Raw genomic sequence first — 20977 nt, 5'->3', positions numbered from 1 at the left:
GCCCCCATAGCGGTTCCCCCCGCCGCCGCGCCCCCCACCCGCAGAGGTGTCCCACCTCAACACCCCCATAGTGACCCCAGCCCCAGCGCCACCCCACACCCCGAATCCCCCCGGCCCTCCCGGGGTCTCCCCACTCCTGGTACCCAGTACTGACCGTCACCCCCCCCCCCCCCCGAACTCGCCCCACTCCTCCCGGCACCCCAAAACCGGCCTCCGCGCCCCTGCATCGCCACACGCCCCCTGCCCCCCACCCCCCCATCGGCCAGCGCCCCGATACCGACCCCCGCACCCCCAAGCTGCCCCCGGGCACCCCCGGGGACCCCGGTACTGCCCCCTCCCCGGTGCCCGCTCCCCGCGCCCCCCCACCCCCGCAGGTGCCTGCCGGGCTCGGCTGCCCGCGCCAATTACCGGACAATCGGGGGCCCCCGGGGGCGCCCTCCCTCCCTCCCTCCCTCCCCGCCGCCGGGGCTGGGATCTGCCCGGGCCCCGGGGTCCCACTGCCGCCGCCGCCCGGGGCGGCCGAGCGCCTCGCCAATTAGGTTAATGGGGTTGGCACCGGCACCGGGGGCCGGGAGGGGAGGGGGGGGGCACGGTGGGGCCGGGGACGAACCCCACGCCGGCCTTGAGTACCCGCGTGGGTGCCGGCTGCGGTCAGCCGAGCGGTTGAGCCCCCGCGGCGCGAGTCCGTGTCACGAGTGGGGGGGGGGGGAAATCCGTGCGGGGACACGGGGACGGAGCGCGGGGACCGCTCCCCGGGGTGCGATGGCTCCGTGTCCCGTCCCCCCCCCCCCGTCCCCGCCGTCCCCCGTGGGGCGGAGGCGCAGCGTGCCCCCGCGGTGTCCCCGCGGCCGAGGTGGGAGCCCGGCGGGGCCGGGGCTTTCATCTGCGGCGGGCCTGTCGCCGTGCCAGCCGCGGGCAGCTCCGCGCCTTTGATGTGCCACTGAAGCGGCATTGTCCGCGCCCCGCTGGCACCATCAGGGCCGGGGCGGGGGGAGAGCGCGGCACGGCCGGGGGCTGCGGGCACGGAGGCGCCCCTGACCCTAATGGGGACGGGAGCGGCGGCACGGGCACCCCCCGGGCCCCTAAATGGGGACGGGGACACGGGCACCTCCTGCACCGAATGGGGACAGAGACGGAGGGCGCGGGCACCCCCTAAGGAGGAGAGAGACGGGGGCGTGGGCACCCCCTGTCCCCCAGTGGATGTGGGGACACGGGCACCCCCTGCCCCTAACGAGGACAGAGGTCTGGACACGGGCACCAACCCCTGTCCCCTAACAGGGACACAGAAGGGGGGCACGGGCACCCCCCGAATGCACACGGGGACCCGGGCACCCCTGCCCCCTAACAGGGACAGAGAGGGGGGCACGGGCACCCCCCGTGCTCTAAAGAGGTGATGGGGATGCGGCCGCATCCTGCCCGGCCAAAGGAGCTGCGGCCGGGCCCGTGGGCGCAGGAGGGTGGCAGTGGGGGCAGGAGGGTGGCGTGGGCACCCCAAAAGTGTGGGGCCAACAACCAGCCGAGCTGCAGGCACGGGGGGGACCCTCTCCAGCTGGGCGGGCGAGCGTAGCCCCCCCCCCCCCCCCCCAATCCCTGGGGCCAAAGCTGCCCCCCCCCAGACCCGGGCACGCTGCCTGCTGCTGCCGAGAAGGAAGAAAGGCAGCCGGTGCCCCGGCCCCACCTGCCCCCCCCCCCCGGCGGCGCGTCCCCCCCTCCTGCACCCCAGGCGAGAAACGGCTTTAGCGTGGACACGGAGGGTGGGGGGTCCCCGGTGGGCAGCCGATGCACACGGGGTGGCCCGTTCAGCCAGAATTGGACTGGCACAGGGAGAGGGATCCCCCCGCCCCATGCCCCCCCTCCCCCAGACCCCCGCCACCCCCCCAACCCACCCCTCCCCACCCGCAATGTCCGCCCGGCCGCTCCCGGCCCGCTGCCCGCCTTTGAAGCTCCCGGCGGGTCTCCCACGCCCGGCCCGGGGCCCCCCGCGCCCCGCAGCCGTCGGTGCGTTCCCACCCGCCCGCTGTCCACCCCCCCGCGCCCCCCGCCCGGGGCCCGCAGGAGGGAGGGTGGCGCGGCCGGGGCTTGGCGTGAAAATGATCAAGGGCCGCGGGCAGCGCCGAAGCGCAGCGCCCGTCTGATGCTGCCCGCCCGGAGGCCCCGTCGAACAAAGGCGGCATTGAGGCCCCGGCTGCGCCCCCCCCCGCGCCCCCCCGCCCCGAGCTGGCATCTTGGCGCGACATTAATGAACTCGCCTGTTTGTGCTCCCCCGGCCCCTCTCTCCTCCCACCGCCCGGGGGGCACAGTATATATCCGTCCCTCCTCGCCCGCCTCGGGCATTTCGGGGGCTCCCCCCTCCTGCCCCCCTTTGCCCGCCCGGGGATGGAGCGAGGAGGGAAGAGAACACGGGGCGCTCTCCTCGGGGTCTGCCCGGTCCCCCCCGTGCTGCTGCCGCTGCTGCCGCTGCTGCAGCTGGCGGCGGGGGCCCCCCTGGGCCAGGGGCTGTACCCCATGCCGGCCGGTGTCCTGCAAGGTCAGTGGAGCACGGGGACGGGGGCATTTTGCGGGAGGGTTTGGCTGCGGACGGGGCGGCTGTAGGAGCCGGGACTCCTGGGTTCATTCTCAGGAAGGGGGGGAAGCGCAAGCAGGATGCCCGGGGCCCTGGCAAAGACCCCCGGTCCCTGAGGCGTGCCCGTGCTGCCTGGACTGGGTGGCAAGTGCTGCCTGTGGCACTAGGGGACACAGGGGTTGCGGGGAGCGGTATAGTTCACGTCCCACGGCCGCCAGCTCTCTCTCCTGCCCCGGGTACCTGTGCTAGCCCCAGGGGACCCTCTGCCAGGGTATGGCCAGCAGGAGGGGGGCTGTGGGTGAGTACAGGTGTGCACAGGTACGGGCACACGTGGGGATGCACATACAGGGCACGCGCAGGACTGCACACGCATGGGCACATGCAGGGACATGCAGACACAGGCACACGGACCCTGGCACACATAAGTGAGCTCCCAGGGTGCGGGCACAGAGGTGCATGCACAGGGACACACGGGGGCACACCTGCCCAGGCTCACACCCTGCTCCATGCCCACGCTTGCACGTGTGTGTTTCACAGGGTCTCCATGTGCAGCAGGCACACACAGGCCCTGGCAAACACCCTCCCCACACCATGTGCCCATCTGCCAACCCCACCGGGGAGGTGACAGTCATGCCTGTCACCCTAGGCAATGCCAAGGGGTGACAGGTCGTGCCCAGCCTGACTCCCACCACAGAGATATTGGGGCATGGGCACCGGCTGGGCTGGGAGCACCCCGTGGCAGCGGTGGGAGGCAGCGGTGGGGGCACCGGGGGTCTGAGCGCCCTGCGTGTGCCTGGCAGCGCTGTCGAGCCGGGGGACGCTGGTGCTGGAGGCGGCGCTGAGGAGCGCGCTGCTGGCGCTGGAGCGGGCGCTGGCTGAGCAGCAACGGCAGCAGGGTGCCTGCGGGCTCTGTGCCCCTTGCCTCTTCCCACCCTGTGCCAACCTCACCCGCTACTGCCCACGTGAGTCGCAGCCCCCTGGCTCCCATGGCCCCATCCCCAGGAGACCCTGCCCAAACAGAGCCCAGGTTGCTTACCCAAACACTGCCCAGGGTCCCTATCCAAATGCTGCCTGGGGTTCCTATCCAAATACCACCCCATGCCCGGGAGACCCTACCCAAATATTGCTTTGGGTCCCTATCAAAGCACCACCCCATCCCCTAGGAACCCTACCACAATGACACCCCAAGAGCCTACCCAAACAGTACCCCCTCCCCTATAGGCTTTACCCTATAGGCTTTACCAAAACAGCACCCAGACTCCCAAAACATATCCCTAACTGCTAGAGACCCTACCAAAACACCACCCAGAGACCCTACCAAGCAGTTCCCCATCCTCTCTAGATCCTACCCAAACATCACCTGGAGCCCTACCCAAAACATTGCCTTGTCTCCTTCTCAGAGATCCCCCCCCAAAAACAAATCCCAGCACCCAGGAGACCCTACCAAGACACGCCAACACCGCAGCCCCATCATGCCCCCTTCCCACCTGCCCCAAAGTGGATCCCGGGGTGGCCTGGGTGGAGGTGGGCAGGAAGGACATGGGGATGCCCACAGCCCTGTTGTCCCTGCAGCGCTGGCCGTGCCCCCCGCCGTGCCACCCAGCTGCCAGGCCCTGCTGGATGCCCAGGCGCTGCCCGAGCTGCCCCAGCGCAACTGGGCACTGAGTCAGGCCTGTGCCCCCTACCAGCGCCTGTGCCCACCCGAGGGGGCCCAGCATGCCTGCGCCCAGCTCAGCGCCCGACTCTGCCGCCACCGCCTCCAGGAGTGCCGTGAGTGGGCACCTGCATCGGCCCTGGCTCTTCCCAGAGAGGGGAGACCCTACAATAACAAATGGGGCTTCCCCGAGGGGATGCCTTGGATTGCTTGGAGGGGATATGGGGCACTGAGGGTGACAGGGGGTGCTGGGATGGGGTGGGGAGACCGGGGAGGTGGGGGTACGATAGGATGATGGGGGATCTCTGGTGGGATGGGGAGATGGAGGGATCTGGGGCGAGATGTGGAGATTTGGGCGATGGAGGCATTGGCACCGATGGAGCAGATTGGGGGGGACAGGGAGTGATGGAGAATCTGGGGTGGGAGAGGGGAGCATGGAGGAAAGGGGCAAAGGGGGGTGATGGAGAGACTGGGGACAGCGAGGCATTGGGGGTGACAAGGACACCTGGGGTGGGACAGGGGTGCTTGTTCAGGATGATGGGGATCTAGGGGGCACTGAGAGGAGCCGGGGGAATTGGGGACAGCAGGGACATGGTGGTGACATCGTGGGGGGTGCCCCCACATGCCATCACAGCCTGTCCCCGCAGGGATGGCAGCTGCAGCCCCGGACCCTGATGCACCAGCAGAAGCGGCGATGCCAGGTGAGCCGGGGCAGCCCTGAAGTGCCCACGCCACCCCCCCACCACGCCGGCGGGCTCCCCCAGCCCCCCGGCTGCCTGCTGGGCTGGGGGGCAGAGGTTAGCGTCGGCAGCTGCCGGGCCGCAGGGTGCCCCCGGCCCGCCGCCCGCTCGCCTCCGTGAGCACAATGAGGCTTGACAGCGCGCCTGGCGCGGCCTGACCCCCCCGGGGGTCGCCCGCCACCCCCTCCGCCCACCACGGTTATCCCAGCACTGCCGTGCCCATCCACCCCATGCCCACCCCCGGTATAGGGGGTGTCCCGGCAGCGGGGCTGCGGGACCCCCCCTCTCACCCCGGCTTTATCCCGCAGGGAGCTGCGGGCACCGTGGGGGACCCCAAGCCAACGCCACAGCCCCCCGAGGACGGATCATGGGTGGCAGCGTGGCCCCACGGGGGGCCTGGCCCTGGCTGGTGTCGGTGCGGCTCCACGGGGAGCTGATGTGCGGAGGGGTGCTGGTGGGACGCTCCTGGGTCCTCACCGCGGCCCACTGCTTTGCCGGGTACGGCAGGGGGCATGGCAATGCTACTAGGGATGATGTCCCTGCAGAGGGGTGCATGGGGTGGCACCCCTGTCCCCCCTGTAACTAGCTGCCCCCCAACCCCCCAGGAACCCGAATGAGCTGGCGTGGACAGTGGTGGTGGGCGACCACGAGCTGGGCAAGCTGGGTGCGGGCGAGCGAGCAGTGCCCGTCCGGCGCATCCTGCCTCACCCCAAGGTCGGTGGAGGTGGGCACCCCCCTGACCTCCCTGTGCGTGCCCCAGGACCCCCCACTGACAGCCCTCCACCTCCTTCCAGTTTAATCCCAAGACATTTCACGGGGACCTGGCGCTGCTGGAGCTGGCGGTGACGCTGGCCCCTTCGCCCACCGTCAGCCCCGTGTGCCTTCCCAGCAGCCCTGCGGAGCCCAGCCCTGGCACGACCTGCTACATCGCAGGCTGGGGCTCCCTCTACGAAGGTAGGTGCCACCCCGACACCCGTGGGATCTGTGGGGCGTCCCCCTCAGTGGCCTCTCTGGTGCCCACCAGATGCACCAAGCCAGGGCAGGGGGATGCAAAAGAGACAGGGGTGTCCGGACACAGGGGACCCTGTAACGGGTGCCTTGCCCGGCAGAGGGGCCAGCAGCCGATGTGGTGATGGAGGCACGGGTGCCCCTGCTCAGCCAGGAGACGTGCCAGGGTGCCCTGGGCAGGGACCTGCTCACCAGCACCATGTTCTGTGCCGGTTACTTGTCTGGGGGCATCGACTCCTGTCAGGTAACGCCTGGGGCTGGGGGGCTGCCAGACCCAAAACTCGAAAATCTCTTGTGGCACGCGGCGCTGGGCACGCACCGCAGCCCGGCGGTGCGGTCAGGGTCTCTGCTCCAACTGATGCATAGGCATCCTCCCCTAGGGTGACTCGGGGGGCCCGCTGGCGTGCCAGGACCCCTCCTCCCACCGCTTCATCCTCTATGGCATCACCTCATGGGGTGATGGCTGCGGTGAGCGGGGCAAACCGGGCGTCTACACCCGTGTCGCTGCCTTCGCGGACTGGCTCAGCCTCCAGATGGACCGTAAGTGCCGCCAGCCGCACTGGGAGGGGGGGGGTGGAGATGCCCAGGGTGCTGTGGGGATACGTTGCCCCGGATCGGGGTTCAGCACCTCATGGCTGTTCCGATGCCCTCGCAGCTGCCCCCGGCAGCCGGGAACCGAGCTGCTTCGACCTGCTGGCGCTGGCCCAGCTGCCCCCCGAGCGGCAGCCACTGGAGCGTGCCCGCCTCTGCGCCTTCTATGCCCGGTCCTGTCAGGCCCCCCAGGGCCGGGCCGCCTGCACCCGCATGGCCGAGGAGACCTGCCGTGCCAGGACTAGACGATGCGGTGAGCCAGGGGGTCATGCCGGGGCAAGGGTGCAGGTAGGGATCCCATTTCTGGTGGTGTGGGTCTGGTGCACTGCCGGGGCCATGGCTTTCCCACTGCACCCGCAGAGCTGCACTCCTACGCCCAGACCTTGGTGGATCTCCTGCGCCGGGCTGGGGACTTCATCCGAAACCAGTTCGACTTCTCCTTCCTCACTCGCGCCCTGCCTCAGCTCCTGGGCAAGATCTATGGGCATCTCTTCCCACCCCGTGTCCGCAGGGATGCCCCAGGTACCCTCCCGGCTGGCCCACCCGGTGCCCGTTTGGGGTCCCATCAGTCCCCGCTATGCCGGTGGCCGGGGTACCAGCAGCCTGCCCTGGCACCCCCATGGGGCTCCCCTACCTCTTGTCCCTCCTGTCCCCTTCTTGTCCCCACAGGCCCAGCTGTGGCAGGGGGCCAGCCCAGCCCCACGGCAGAAGGACCCCAGAGACCCCCCCCCAGGTAAAGCATGGTGGGCCATGGGGCACAGGGGGCTACAGGGTTTGGGGACAAGATGCTCGTGGGCACTGACGTGGCTTTTTGGGGACAGCCTAAAGCACTGCAGTCCTGCTCTTCCTGCAACCAGGGCACACGCGGAGGGAGGTGGACATGGCCCCCTGGTGTGCCCAGGGCCATCCAGGTGCCACCAGGGGTGAACAGGGCATGGGGTGGCACTGCCCAGGGGATCGGTGCCGCCGGGCACCTGCCTGAGCTCGCCCTGCTGTGCTTGCAGGCGGGGGGCCGGGCAGGCACCCCACTTCGCAGGGCTCTTCAGGGCTGTGGGGCCCCGGCTGCAGGACTGGGTGGAGGCGCTGAGGGCCATGGCGGGGGGCAGCCCCCCGGCACCCACCCCGGACGGGGGGCAGCTCCCCGGGGAGACGTGGCTCTTCTTGCAGGTATTTGGGGAGGGATGGGCTGGGGGGACCCCCTGCCCCTCTGGTGACAGTGCCACCGGGGACCAAAGCCCAGCATCCCCCTGTGTCCCCTCCTGACATCCCTTGGGCCCATCATCCCCTGTGCATCTCCCACTCTGCCACCACAGAGGGGGCACGTCACCCTCCCCAGCAGAAACCAGTGCTCCCAGTCCAACCAGTACAGTGCCAGCCATGGGTCTGACCCCACAGCTTAGGATCTGACCTAACACAGCCATAGATGTCACGTGTCCCCAGAGCCCCATCCGATGCCAGCCCAGCCATGCCCTGCGCTCTGCCACTGTTCACCTGGCCGTGCCCACGGGTGCCCCACTGTCCACCCTGTTCCCCCTTCCCTTCAGCAGGGCGAGGAGGTGGTGGAGGAGCTGGTGGGACAAGGACGAGCCTTCCTCGCCCAGCTGCGGGCAGAGCTGGACCTTGGCACCCCTCTTGAGGCCATGGAGCTGCGAAGGGCACCCGGAGAGCTGACGGGGACCCCCATGCCGAGCTGTGAGCGCTGGGATCTTGGGGGGGGCTGGGGCCGACAGGGCAGCGGGGTGTCCATCCGCCGGCCGGCTCCGTGCCTGGGCAGCGCCCACCGGCCGTGTCCCCGCCAGGGTTTTCACACCTCTCTGGGTGGCAGGGTCGGCGCCAAGGGAGAAACGTGAGCTGGTGCCCACGGAGCTGCCGGAGGTGGAGGAGGAGGAGGCAGGCGCAGGCAGAGGTAAGCCCCCGGCTGCTGCGGGATGCCGTTGCCACCACGGGGATGGTGACGAGACCGGCCTCAGCTTTGCACCCCGGTCCCAGGGCTGGTTGTCCCATGTCGGTGGTACAGCCCTCGGCCATACCCCCCCCTCCGCAGGGACCCTCTGCCCCTTCTCCCCCAGCATCCCCAGAGCATGGGTGGTCCTCCCCAGGGCAGGCAGCAGCATGGTGCCCCCGTGACTCGTCCCGCACCTCAGCGCACCCCTGATGTCCTCCCTCCATCTCTCTCCTGCCCGTCCCCCGGGTTGCAGCCTGCCCCGGCCTCAACGAGTCGGCAGTGCGGGTGGGTGCGGTGTGGGAGCTCTACGCCTGGGTGCTGCGGGTGCCCGAGCCGGACCTGGCCATGACCTTCCAGGAGGTGAGTGCCCCATCCAGCTACTCTGAGCCCCCCTACCCTGGCAGCCAGGCGGTGCCACCCCCCCAGCCCATCCCACTGTGCCCCTGCCTCCCTTGGGACTCACAGTGTTGTCATCTCCCCGCAGATCCTGGTGGACTTGGGCTCCAAAAACGCCAAGGGGCTGTACCGGGCGCAGGTGCGGGCCACGGTGGGGGGCCGCCCCACGGCCTTCACTGGCCTCGTGGGGCTGGAGAGCGACTCGCTGGCCCGCAGCATGCCTGGCCTCGTCGCTCTGGCGCTCGAGGCGCTGAAAACCTAATGGTGCCCCTGGTGCACCATGCCAGTATGGGGACAGGGCACTGGGGCAGGGGTCCCTCATGTCCTTCAAACACAGCCCCCTCCCTGGCTCAGGCTCTTCCACCATTTTGTCCCCATTGTGCCTCAGTTTCCCTCTTCCCGCCAGCACTGCCCGACCTCCCCAGGGCAATGGGGTGCCAGGGGGCATCTGAAGCATCTCAGCCTGGGATCATAGCCTTCCTCTCCCCAGGGACCCCCACCTTGGCAAGCCCACCCCCAACCCATTTTCCCTAGAGGCACTCAGGCTGTTATTTATTTGTACAGAGAAAGGTTTATTTTTCAATAAAGAAGGGCTCTATTTTCCGGTAGCTGGTGAGTGTGAAGTGAGTGCTGTGCCGTGTGGTGCTGGCGAGGCGGGCACCGGAGGGGGGACTTTCCATGGGGGATATGACATCCCATTGCATCCGCCTTCCCATTCCCCTGTACCCCAAAGCGATGTCCCCAGCTTCGGTTCCTGCCCCTGGCATCGGTGCTGTGCCCAGCCTGGCACAGACTCCCCAGCCCCTGCTCCTGCCCACCGCAGCACCTACAGCACAGCACCGGTGCCCACCCTTGGTGCCACCCCGTTGGGGATCCACATGAAACCTCCTGCTGGTGCAGGGGCCAGGCGTGCCCCGGGCCAGTGGCGAGAGCCGGCGTCGTGCCACCCCCGTGCTTTGGCATTGGTGGGTACCAACCCCTCCTGCTCGTGGGGAGCCTGCTGCCCCCAAGCAGCATCGCTGGGGCTGCTGAGCAGCGGGGAAGGGACCGCTCCTCCCAGTTCCCAGCAATGCCTGTGCTGGGGCGCCCAGATGCCAGGTGATGGGCTGACTCTCTTGGACCGGCAAGGCCAGCTGCGCCTGCCCGTCTCCCCTGCTCCGGGCGCAGGGGTGCCGGAAGAGAGGGGTGGGAGCGGGTATCCGGTGCCGGCACCCTTCCCCCTCGGCACCTGGCACCATCCGTCTCCCACTCCGGCCGGCAGCCGGACATCCGCTCGGCCAGGCCAGGCGGGGAGGTGGCCAGGGCCTGGCGCTGCGCGAGGGCACCGCGGGCACCGCATGGGGGACCTGCCGGGGCGGCTGGCCCTGCTCGGGGCGCTGGTGCTGTCGGGTGAGCGGGGTCCTGGGCTCTTGGGCACGAGGTTGCCCCATCGCTGGGGGGTTCTGGGTTCTCTCGATGGGGTCAGTGGGGGGTGATGGTGGCAGGGTGCAAGCTGCGCACAAGTGTCCCCAGGGCTGCATTTTGGGTATTGCCTGGCAGAGTCCCGTCACTGAGCATCCCTCGCGCTTCTGTCTTGGCTGTGCTACCCAGAGCCGTGCCCCTGCCGGGGCCGTGTGTATGTGTGTGTCTGTCTGTGCACAGTGTCGCTGTGGCTGTGCGTGCCTGTCTGTGTGTACGGTCACGCTGCATCTGTGACCACATGTCCCTGCATATACTGGGTCCGTGTCCATGTGTGCCTCTGTGCGTACATCCACCTATGCGCACACTGCCACCGTGTCTGTACCCAAGTGTCTCGTGTCTGTGTGTCCCTGTGTATGCTGGGTCTGTATCTGTGTGTCCCTCTGTGTCCATGCCCACGTGTGTCCATGTGCCCCCACATGTCTGTCATTCCTGCATGTCCCCTGCCCTTGCCCCTGTGCAGCACAGACATGCAGTGTCCTAGCCTGCTCCTGTCCCCTCCATCCTTACACCACCCTGCCCTCACCGAGCATCCCTGTGGGGTGGCACTGGGCCCAGCAACCGCCCCGGCCCCCCCCCTGGTTTGCCTGACCCCACACTCCCAGGCGGGCTCTGCGTGAACCAGGAGGAGCGGCTCATCCACCACCTCTTCGAGGAGAAGGGCTACAACAAGGATGTGCGCCCCGTCACCTCCACCGACGAGGTCGTGGATGTCTACCTGGCCCTCACCCTCTCCAACCTCATCTCGCTGGTGAGACCCAGTGGGCAGTGCCCACTGTGGGGTGCCCCCCAGCCAGGCCTCAATCCCAGGGCTGGCTGGGTGGGGGGAGCCCTGAGGCTGCTGCCCCGGACCCTGGGTGGTGAGGGTTGGGGGTCCTGGACTGCGGGGGGGGCGGCTGCTGGGCATGGCCCTGGCATCTCACTGCCCCACACTGTTGTTGCAGAAAGAGGTGGACGAGACGCTCACCACCAACCTATGGCTCGAGCAGGTGAGTAGGGACAGGCGTCATGGCATCAGTTGTGCCCGAGGCACGGGCAACAGGGAGGCCCAGCATGGTGAGGGGCTGACCTGGGGATCCTCCCTGCCAGGGCTGGACCGATTACCGCCTGCAGTGGAACAAATCTGAGTTTGGGGACATCGAGGTGCTCCGCCTGCCACCAGACATGCTGTGGCTGCCTGAGATAGTCCTGGAGAACAAGTGAGCTGTGCCTCGGTTTCCCCTCCCGAACCCCTCCGAGCTGTGCCCGATGAGTGCCCAGGGCTCCCCTTGCCCATCACCAGCCCCACCATCACCTCGGCTCTCTCCTGGCACAGCAATGATGGGCTATTTGAGATCGCCTACTACTGCAACGTCCTCATCTACAACACGGGCTATGTCTACTGGCTGCCGCCTGCCATCTTCCGCAGTGCCTGTCCCATCAATGTCGATTTCTTCCCCTTCGACTGGCAGAACTGCACCCTCAAATTCAGGTGCTGAGGGGGGGCTGGCTGGAGCAGGACAGGGCAGGAGCGGGCAGCAGGGTGGGCATCCCGGCGTACTGTGGTGCCCGCTGCTGCCAGCACCTTGCCTTGCTGTTGGGGCACAGCTAGGTGGGGGGGTTGCAGGTGACTCAGTGGCCTGAGTCCGTCATGCTGGAGGTCAGGGTGGGTGGGGGGTGGGTACCAAGCACCAGGTGCAGCCCCCTCACTGCCTGTCCCCCCCGGCTGCCGGCCAGCTCGCTGGCATACAGTGCCCTGGAAATCAGCATGCACTTGAAGACAGACAGTGACCCAGAGACGGGCAAGGATTACCGGGTGGAGTGGATCATCATCGACCCTGAAGGCTTTACAGGTAACACTTGTTCTCTCTGCCATGTCCTGTGGCAGTGGGACACCCTGTACGGGGCTCAGGGGCACCCTGGCATTGGGGCACCCTGCCATGGAGACACCCAAGTACCCGGGGCTTTGGCACCCTGGCACCCGACCCACCAGGCTTGGAGCTACCCAGACCCAGGACAGGGAGACCGGTGCTGGTGGGGTTGGTGAGGATGGGCATGGCGGGGGTCCCCCATTCCATGTCCTGTCCCATGCGCCCTGGCAGAAAACGGGGAATGGGAAATCATCCACCGCCCGGCCCGCAAGAACATCCACCCTGACAACCCCCCTGAGAGCAGTGAGCACCAGGACATCACCTTCTACCTCATCATCAAGCGCAAACCGCTCTTCTATGTCATCAATATTGTCACACCCTGCATCCTCATTGCCTTCATGGCCATCCTCGTCTTCTACCTGCCTGCCGACAGTGAGTGAGCCCCGTGGCACCCACACCAGGCACGGGGGTCACCCCATGGGGCACCTCCATGTCCCGCACCTGCACCAAGTCCTGGGACATGGGGACACCCCAATGCCCAGCACGGGGACATCCTGATACTGGGACACCTCCATGTAGGACACCATCATGCCAGCCAGGCACCCTGGCAGGGGGGCACACTTGGGCACAAGATAGCCCATGTGGGACCTGGGGTACCCCCATAATAGAAAACCCTATACAGGACACTGTATGGTGGGACACTAGGAGGGCAATCCCGGCACTGGGAGGGGGACCTGGAGACGGGTTTGCCCTGAGCTCACCTGCTTTCCAGGTGGTGAGAAGATGACCCTGGTGATCTCAGTGCTCCTGGCCCAGTCCGTCTTCCTTCTGCTCATCTCCCAGCGCCTGCCTGCCACATCCCACGCCATCCCCCTCATCGGCAAGTGAGTCCTAGGCAGTGCTGGGTGCAGCGGGGACATCGCAGGGTCCCCACAGTGCCAGAGGGCAGCTCTGCTTGTGCCCAGCCCCTGTGGCAACGCCAGCTCCAGGTCCATGCCCCCCACAGGTATCTGCTTTTTATCATGCTTCTGGTGACAGCCGTGGTGGTGATCTGCGTCGTGGTCCTCAACTTCCATTTCCGCACCCCCAGCACCCACATCATGTCCGACTGGGTCAAAGAGGTGAGTGGGGTGTTGGGCTGGGGTGGGTGAACTGATGGGTACAAGCATGGCACCGTGCCCCATGGAGGGCATGGGACGGCACAGACCCAGCATGGCATCGGGGTGTCCCACCTGCGCTGCTCCAAAGGGGTTGCACACCCAGGTTGGGGGCAGAAGGTGGGGACAGGGTGGCATTGCACCGGGGAGGTGGCTGAGGGACCTGACACCCTCTCCCATGCCCCAGGTCTTCCTGGAGAGCCTGCCCCGCCTGCTGGGCATGTCGCAGCCGGCCGAGAGCCCGGTGGGCACCCCGTGCATCCGGCGCTGCAGCTCGGCGGGCTACATCGCCAAGGCGGAGGAGTACTTCAGCGTCAAGTCCCGCAGCGAGCTCATGTTCGAGAAGCAGTCAGAGCGGCACGGGCTGGCCAGCCGTGTCACCCCTGCCCGTGAGCCACGGCCCCTCCCCGGGGACGTGGGGAAGGGTGGCAGAGTGGGGGTCTCTGGGGGTGGCAGCCCTTCAGAGCCCGTCTCACTGCCCCCCTCGCCCCCAGGTTTGGTGCCGCTGGACGCGGGCGAGGACCAGCTCTACGAGCACATAAAACCCGTCGTTGACGGTGCTAACTTCATCGTCAAGCACATGAGGGAGAAAAACAGCTACAATGAGGTGGGGGCCATGGTCATGAAGGGGGGAAGAGGGGGCTCCCTGTGCCCACTGTGCCCCCCACTGCACTGCCCGGCTGCCGGCTCCCTCCCCAGGAGAAGGACAACTGGAACCGCGTGGCCCGGACCCTGGACCGCCTCTGCCTCTTCCTCATCACCCCCATGCTGGTGGTGGGCACGCTCTGGATCTTCCTCATGGGCATCTACAACCACCCACCACCGCTGCCCTTCGCCGGAGACCCCTACGACTATCGGGAGGAGAACAAGCGCTTCATCTAGGGGAGTGGGGGGGCCCCATGTGCCAGCCCACCGCTCACCGGCCTTGGCTTGGGAAAATAAAGCTGCGTACTTCTCACCACAGGGTGCTGAGCTGGTGGCTGCTCTCGGTGCATCCCCCTGGGCACAGTGCCCAACATGAGTGCTGTGCGTGTGCCAGGGAGGGTGATGCCCACCTAGGGAATGGGTGCTGTTGCGTATCCTGAGCATGGTGGTCCTCAGCTGTGGCTGGAAGGGGTGTTTCCCAGAGGGGATGTGGTGGTACCAGCTCTGCTACCCCCGTTAGGCTGGGCACTTGGGACAGGATGGGTTGGGGAAGGGGTTGGACCCCCCAGCATAGCACCATCCCCTGTGGACCCACTGCAGTGGGCAGAGAGGCCATCGATGCCCACATCACCCCCCGTCCCCATGACCCCCCAGCCAGACGCACGAGTGTCCCTGCTGGCACACCCCATCCCGCAGCACCCAGCTTGGGGGCCAAGAGGGGTGTCTTCTTCCCCGGCTCAGCAGTGGGACACCGGGGCTCCGGTTTCAGGGGGCACAGCTGACGTCCCCCACCGGCAGTGGCCCGGGACAGCTGTCACATCCTCTCCACTGAGCCAGGAATCTCACCGACCCCCCTACACAGGGCCTGGCAGGATTTGGACCCCCAAGGCAGGCATCAATCCCCAGGCTGACGTGATGGGACTTGCCTTCCCCTTCCCCACCCTGCACCCCGGGGGCAGCCACCACCATGGGGGGGGACAGGGCACTGCTGGGGGTGCTTGCAGGGTGGGTATTCCTTTTCCACAACCCATGGGCGCTTGGATTTCTGCTGCAGGGAGAAGCGTCCCTCTGGGGGGGGACATGGGGAAACTGAGGCACAGAGCTCATTTTGCCCCCAGACCCAGTTCCAAACCCCCCCGGCACAAAATGCCAGAGGAGCTTCCCAGCGCACTGGCATCACCCTGCTGGTAGGGGGGGCGTGGGCGGTCACCCGTCCCTCCCCGGCCCCTGTGGCTTTTGGGAACAGCTGACGGTGGCAGGGGACAGCTGTCCTGTCCCACCGGGCACCAGGGCCAGAACACTGCCGTGGGGGCGGCCGAGCGGAGCCCCTGTGCCCTGCAGCACCGCCATGCGCTGCCACGGCCTTCTCCTCGCCCTCTGCACCCTGGCAGGTAAGGGGTGTGCACCCCGGGGGGAGGCCTGGGGGGGCACCCAGTCACCCCCCATCTTTGCCTTTGGGCGTTTGTCGCTCATGGGTGTACAGTGCCGTGCACCATCCCACGGGGTGTCCCCATGCTGGCAGCCCGCTGTTCCCGCGTCCTGCCCTGCAGATGTCCCTGGGGTGAGGGGGGTGGGGGACGTGGGGGGGGGGGCGCACACCCCCCACACTTGCATGCTGGGACACTGATACACACCGTCAGCCACGCACAGCCGCGTGTGCACACCCACAGTAACACACGCATGGACATCCCCTCCCCATGCACACCCCCTGCCCCCCAGCAGGTCCCAGGGGCTTCGGTGGCCCTGCCGTCCCCACTCCGGAGTGCCCCCATGGCATGTGCCTTCCCCAGGTGTGGGCTGCAGGAACCAGGAGGAGAAGCTGCTCCAGGACCTCATGACCAACTACAACCGGCACCTGCGCCCAGCCCTGCGCGGGGACCAGATCATTGATGTCACCCTCAAGCTCACCCTCACCAACCTCATCTCCCTGGTGAGAGACATCCCCTGGTCCCCATGGCAGGGTGGGATTTGCCCCCACACGTGGGGCAGCAGGCAGAGGAGGGCAGGGCGCTAAAGCCGTCTCCTTCCTTCCTTGCCAGAATGAGCGGGAGGAGACCCTCACTACCAATGTCTGGATTGAGATGGTAAGATGCCTCACCTCCAGGCAGGACCTCCCTGGGCCACATTTACATCCCATGGAGGGCTGGCACCGTAAGCTGCACCCCCTTTTGTGGGTGCCCCCAACTGAGCCCATTTTGAGGGCAACACGGGACAGGCAGCTCACAAGCTCCTCCGCCTCGGGGAGCACTGTGACCCCCCCTCTTTGTTCGCCTTCCCCTAGCAATGGTCCGATTATCGCCTGCGGTGGGACCCCGAGAAGTATGACAACATCCAGCTGCTGCGGGTGCCCTCCACCATGGTCTGGCTGCCTGACATCGTCCTGGAGAACAAGTAGGTGACGGGGCAAGTAGGGTTGGCAGCTGCTCCCTGGGCACGGTTTGAGGCTGAGCCCACCCTTTCCCCCCCAGCATCGACGGGACATTTGAAATCACCCTCTACACCAATGTGCTGGTGTCCCCTGACGGCAGCATCTACTGGCTGCCCCCCGCCATCTACCGCAGCGCCTGCGCCATCCACGTCACCTATTTCCCATTCGACTGGCAGAACTGCACCATGGTCTTTCAGTGAGCACTGGCTGGGCACGCGTGGGCACCGTGGCAGGTCATCCTGGGACACAAGGGATTAGTATGGGATGTCCACCTTCGCCCTGGGGCAACGAGCCCCTGGGCAGACAAGTGCCACCTACTTGTCCCCTGGCACCCTATCGGTGGCAGGAGTCACCTTGGCCAAACCAAGCACCCCAAAGCAGAGCTGGAGGTGGCCAGCATGACCTGGTGCCCCGCTGGCACCCTTTGGCCATCCAGCCTGCTGCATGTCAGCCTGTGCCACCGCCTCACCCCTCCCCAGGTCCCAGACGTACAGCGCCAATGAAATCAACCTGCTGCTGACGATGGAGGAAGGCCAGACTGTGGAGTGGATCTCCATTGACCCCGAGGCTTTCACAGGTAACACCGCGGCCACCCCCGTGGCACACGAGCATCCCGCCATGGGGGGCACGCAACAGGCCTGGTGCTACACCGGTGGCTGCCAAAAGCAGGGCTGCGGGGGGGCTATTAGCAGCTCCCACCATTACATGGGCACTTAAGTTATTAGTGGAAGCAGGAGTGTGGGAGAGATTTGTTTTTCTAACCCCCCCCGGCTTGGGGCTCTCACCGCCTGGCAGCCACTCCCGGAGAGCACCGCTCCTGGGAGCTTGATTGATGCTGGGAACGTAGCTGTCACGGCCAAACGATGACGTTTTCCATCACATTTTAATTGCATATTGAAGGAACAAAATGCTTTTTGGGCAGCGAGATTTATTTTTTCATTACCAGCCCGAGCCACGATCTTGATTGGGAAAAATCTATCGCTCCTGCAGACGGCAGGGGAAAACAGTGTGCCGTCACCCAGCGTCATGCTTGGCTTCCCCCCGCAGCGCCCTGGGGGCAGGGAGATGGGGGGACCCCCTCCCCACCTGTAATGTCCTGGGAGGCCCCAAGCGGCTCCAGGTGCCCCATATGTGCCTGGCTGCCCCCTCCAAAAGCTTTTGGGGTATTTTGCTCAGGCACCCTGGTATGCTGTGTGGTGCTCACCTTCCTCCCCAGCAGCTCTAGCACCTTTCCCCACACCATGCCCAGCCTGGGTGCTCCATGGGGCCCACGCCAATCACCAGCCCTCCCCTTCCTTCCCCCCTGGGCCGGGGGGCTGGCAGCCCCAGTGCCCCCCGCAGGGTGGTGGGACTCACATGGCACCACCGCATGGCAGAGAACGGTGAATGGGCCATCAAGCACCGCCCTGCTCGGAAGATCATCAATTCAGAGCACTTCACCCCGGATGACACCCAGTACCAGCAGGTCATCTTTTACCTTATCATCCAGCGCAAGCCACTCTTCTACATCATCAACATCATCGTGCCCTGCGTCCTCATCTCTGCCATGGCTGTGCTGGTCTACTTTCTGCCCGCCAAAGGTATGCACTGGTGCCGGGGGCACGGGGATGTGCAAGGGGGGCAGTGACAGGCGAGGGAAGGCTCTGTCCCCTCTGTGCTTGGGGACCATTAGTGCCACCTCTCACCCACTCCTATGATATTTGGGGGGCAGGGGGGGTGTGAATTTCCAGGTACCCCACGGTTAAAGCTTCATGGCAGAACTTGGCCAGTTCAGCTTTGGGGTGGGGGCTTTTTGCCAAAGGAGGGCAATGCCCACACCAGTGCCCCGTGCCAACCTCTGCCTTTCCCCCTCCTTGGCAGCTGGTGGGCAGAAATGCACTGTCTCCATCAATGTCCTCCTGGCCCAGACCGTCTTCCTCTTCCTCATTGCCCAGAAGGTGCCCGAGACTTCCCAGGCTGTGCCTCTCATCGGGAAGTAAGTGATGCGCAGGGACAGTGGTGTCACACTGTGCCAGCGGGGTCTCTGGGTGCTCTGCAGCAGCCAGTGCCCAGGGACAGGACCATGGCACAGAAATAACCCCCAGCCCAGGTGAGGCTGGCACAGGGCTACCACATGCCCGTGTCCCACTGCCGGTCCCGTTTCCAGCCCAGGAGGGCACTGAGAAGGACGTTATGGGCCCATCGCTTGTGACCCAGCAGCCCCATGTGAGGCCCTATGCTCCCTCCCCAGGTACCTGACCTTCCTCATGGTGGTGACGGTGGTGATCGTGGTGAACGCTGTCATTGTCCTCAACATCTCGCTGAGAACGCCCAACACTCACTCCATGTCCCAGAGAGTGCGCCAGGTACCCACTGTCGTCCCCCTGCCCCTTATACATGGGGAATGGTGTGGGTATTTGGGGACTGAGGCCATGTCCCTCACAGAGTGGGGTGGTGGGCATGCCTTCATCTGAGTGCAAGTCCTGGCACAAAGAGGGACCACCCAGATGTCCTCAAGGGACCACACTGTGCCACCAAACCCCTCCAAGACACTCCGAACACTGGGGAGCAGCAGGTGCCAACACACCCAGCATCCCAGTGGCACAGGGGTACTCCATGGGGATGCTCCAGGCAATGTGAGGGAACCCAATTGCACCCATTAGGTGCCCTGGGTGGTGGTGGTGGGGTCAGGTCTCCACGGGTGACATTGTGCCCAGGTGTGCCTGCACCTCCTGCCTCGTTACCTGGGCATGCACATGCCAGAGGAGACACCAGGGCCTCCACGAGCCATCCGGAGGCGCAGCTCCTTGGGACTCATGGTGAAAGCTGATGAGTACATGCTCTGGAAAGCCCGGACTGAGCTGCTCTTCGAGAAGCAGAAGGAGAGGGACGGGCTGATGAAAACCGTGCTGGACAAGATTGGTGAGTGCCCCCGGGGGATTGGCACCTCCCCACGAGGCTGGGCCATGTGCCAGGTGGCCGGGCTTTCACTGGTGCCCGCTGTGCCGGCTCCACTCACTGCTTGTAGGACGTGGCCTGGAGAGCGGCAGTGCCCAGGACTTCTGCCAGAGCCTGGAGGAGGCAGGGCCCGAGATCCGCGCCTGCGTGGATGCCTGCAACCACATTGCCAATGCCACGCGGGAGCAGAACGACTTCAGTAGTGTGAGTCAGGGCTGGGGGGGAGAGGGACCCGCATGGGGGGCAGTGGGCGCAGCCCTCACCCTCCTCCTCATGCCACTGGCAGGAGAGTGAAGAGTGGATCCTGGTGGGACGGGTGATCGACCGTGTCTGCTTCTTCATCATGGCCTCCCTCTTTGTGTGCGGCACTATCGGCATCTTCCTCATGGCTCACTTCAACCAGGCGCCTGCCCTGCCCTTCCCCGGGGACCCCAAGCAGTACCTGCCACAGTGATGCCCACAGGTGCCCGGCAGCCCTCTTGCTGCTGGGACCGCCAGAGCCAGGGGCTGGGTGCCCCCAGACCAGCCCGCCTGGCTGAGATCCCTGCGGGCACAGCAGATCCTGGTGCCAAGCACAGTGCTGGAGGATGACTGGGGGTGGCAGGGCTCTGCCAGCCCCCAGCAGTGGTAGTGATGGGAAAGGGGGAAACACGGGGTGGCCATGCTGTGCTAAATGTGGAAGTAAAGCCTGTGGCAGTCTCACGAGCCTCCATGGCATCATTGCTGTGTGCCCACTGATATGGGGTTACCCCTCTTGGACACACTGGATGTGCCACCCGTGCAGGCTGGCCATGGACCTCTAAGCCACAGAGTCCTGTCCCAGCACCCCACAAGGGTGCTGAGAGGGGAGACAAGGGGCAACCGGAGCAGAGTCAGGCATCTGATGGGCCACGCACGAGTGCTGGCAGCCGGAGCCACATTATTCCACTGCAAATTCACAGCTTCAAGCCCAGGGCAAATGGGGCCCCTAGCATCCCCTGCTATGGCAATGGTGGTAACGGGGCAGGAATCACAAACACAGCCTCCCATCCCAGGTCAGCAAGGGAGCCACAGATGGGATTAGGGGCAGGTAATTCCTCCCTCCATTTATGCCCCGGCCATGGCCCTTGGGAGCAGCTGAATTGCTGTCCCTGCTCCCTAGCAAGCACCCACCTTGCCATGAGCATCATTACATGACCCTCCCCTGCCAGCCCTCCTTGCCCCACGGGATCATATCTGTCAAGCATGGCCCCTTCCCCTCACCCCAGCGATGCCACATCCCCCTCATGCCCCTCACTGACCTCTGGGGCCCCCACGGCTTTGTCCCTGCTGGCGGGGGAGATGCAGGAGGTCAGCCTAGGAACAGCGGCAGGCAGCGTCTGCTCCTCTGTGGTCCAGCTCACACCACCTGCGCCCAGCTCCAGGACGTGCTGTGTCTCCATCAGCCTCACTGTCCCAGCACCCCACTGCCACTGCTGCTGCTGCTGCTGGGAGAAAACCAGCTGGTTACTGCCTGCAACTGGCTCCTGGCACTGCTGGCACGGATGGAGGAGGGAGGCAAACACCCAGCAGCTGAGACATCACCTCTTGGACACCTGCAGCCTGGCCATAGCCCAGAGCCACCCT

The 20977-nt window shown here is 66.2% G+C and overlaps 3 protein-coding genes across 4 annotated transcripts; all 3 read left to right on the top strand.

Moving 5' to 3' along the window:
* The first annotated feature begins 2225 nt into the window (after positions 1-2225).
* Positions 2226-9505, top strand: PRSS56 (serine protease 56). 2 transcript variants are annotated; one of them, XM_030029192.2, is made up of 18 exons: positions 2226-2527; positions 3364-3525; positions 4136-4333; positions 4865-4918; positions 5266-5455; positions 5563-5671; positions 5752-5911; positions 6067-6209; positions 6346-6505; positions 6621-6809; positions 6917-7078; positions 7226-7289; positions 7378-7467; positions 7561-7723; positions 8101-8248; positions 8382-8462; positions 8755-8861; positions 8986-9505. In XM_030029192.2, the coding sequence occupies exons 1-18, from the start codon at positions 2377-2379 to the stop codon at positions 9157-9159; spliced, it is 2505 nt and encodes an 834-aa protein (XP_029885052.1). In that variant the 5' UTR covers positions 2226-2376; the 3' UTR covers positions 9160-9505. The 2 variants fall into 2 exon arrangements, with proteins under 2 accessions (XP_029885052.1, XP_029885054.1); XM_030029194.2 differs by lacking the exon at positions 7378-7467 and having other exon boundaries at positions 2227-2527; positions 8104-8248.
* Positions 9506-9973: 468 nt separating this feature from the next.
* On the top strand, positions 9974-14320 carry CHRND (cholinergic receptor nicotinic delta subunit). Its single transcript, XM_030029196.2, has 12 exons — positions 9974-10286; positions 10961-11106; positions 11300-11344; positions 11445-11554; positions 11671-11826; positions 12072-12187; positions 12437-12637; positions 12978-13089; positions 13212-13326; positions 13550-13751; positions 13857-13969; positions 14062-14320. Exons 1-12 carry the CDS (start codon positions 9989-9991, stop codon positions 14242-14244), a joined length of 1797 nt encoding a protein of 598 aa, XP_029885056.1. The 5' UTR covers positions 9974-9988; the 3' UTR covers positions 14245-14320.
* Positions 14321-15240: 920 nt separating this feature from the next.
* On the top strand, positions 15241-20077 carry CHRNG (cholinergic receptor nicotinic gamma subunit). The gene is made up of 12 exons (XM_030029323.2): positions 15241-15398; positions 15798-15937; positions 16047-16091; positions 16289-16398; positions 16476-16631; positions 16915-17012; positions 17812-18015; positions 18296-18410; positions 18666-18780; positions 19132-19336; positions 19443-19576; positions 19659-20077. The coding sequence occupies exons 1-12, from the start codon at positions 15356-15358 to the stop codon at positions 19824-19826; spliced, it is 1533 nt and encodes a 510-aa protein (XP_029885183.1). The 5' UTR covers positions 15241-15355; the 3' UTR covers positions 19827-20077.
* Positions 20078-20977: the final 900 nt, after the last annotated feature.

The sequence above is a fragment of the Aquila chrysaetos genome, chromosome 10 (assembly GCF_900496995.4).
Source record: "Aquila chrysaetos chrysaetos chromosome 10, bAquChr1.4, whole genome shotgun sequence".
Classification (NCBI taxonomy): domain Eukaryota; kingdom Metazoa; phylum Chordata; class Aves; order Accipitriformes; family Accipitridae; genus Aquila; species Aquila chrysaetos.
The sequence above is the reverse complement of the archived record's forward strand: the minus strand, read 5'-3'. Positions and strand labels throughout refer to the sequence as shown.

Coding starts and splice junctions, on each gene's coding strand:
- CHRNG (XM_030029323.2), top strand. CDS start 15,356: ATGCGCTGCCACGGCCTTCTCCTCGCCCTCTGCACCCTGGCAG. Junction 16,092..16,288: donor CCAATGTCTGGATTGAGATG/GTAAGATGCCTC, acceptor GCCTTCCCCTAG/CAATGGTCCGATTATCGCCT. Junction 17,013..17,811: donor TGACCCCGAGGCTTTCACAG/GTAACACCGCGG, acceptor ACCGCATGGCAG/AGAACGGTGAATGGGCCATC.
- PRSS56 (XM_030029192.2), top strand. CDS start 2,377: ATGGAGCGAGGAGGGAAGAGAACACGGGGCGCTCTCCTCGGGGTCTGC. Junction 6,506..6,620: donor GCTCAGCCTCCAGATGGACC/GTAAGTGCCGCC, acceptor ATGCCCTCGCAG/CTGCCCCCGGCAGCCGGGAA. Junction 7,724..8,100: donor AGACGTGGCTCTTCTTGCAG/GTATTTGGGGAG, acceptor CCTTCCCTTCAG/CAGGGCGAGGAGGTGGTGGA.
- CHRND (XM_030029196.2), top strand. CDS start 9,989: ATGCCAGGTGATGGGCTGACTCTCTTGGACCGGCAAGGCCAGCTGCGC. Junction 11,107..11,299: donor TCTCCAACCTCATCTCGCTG/GTGAGACCCAGT, acceptor CTGTTGTTGCAG/AAAGAGGTGGACGAGACGCT. Junction 13,327..13,549: donor TGTCCGACTGGGTCAAAGAG/GTGAGTGGGGTG, acceptor CCCATGCCCCAG/GTCTTCCTGGAGAGCCTGCC.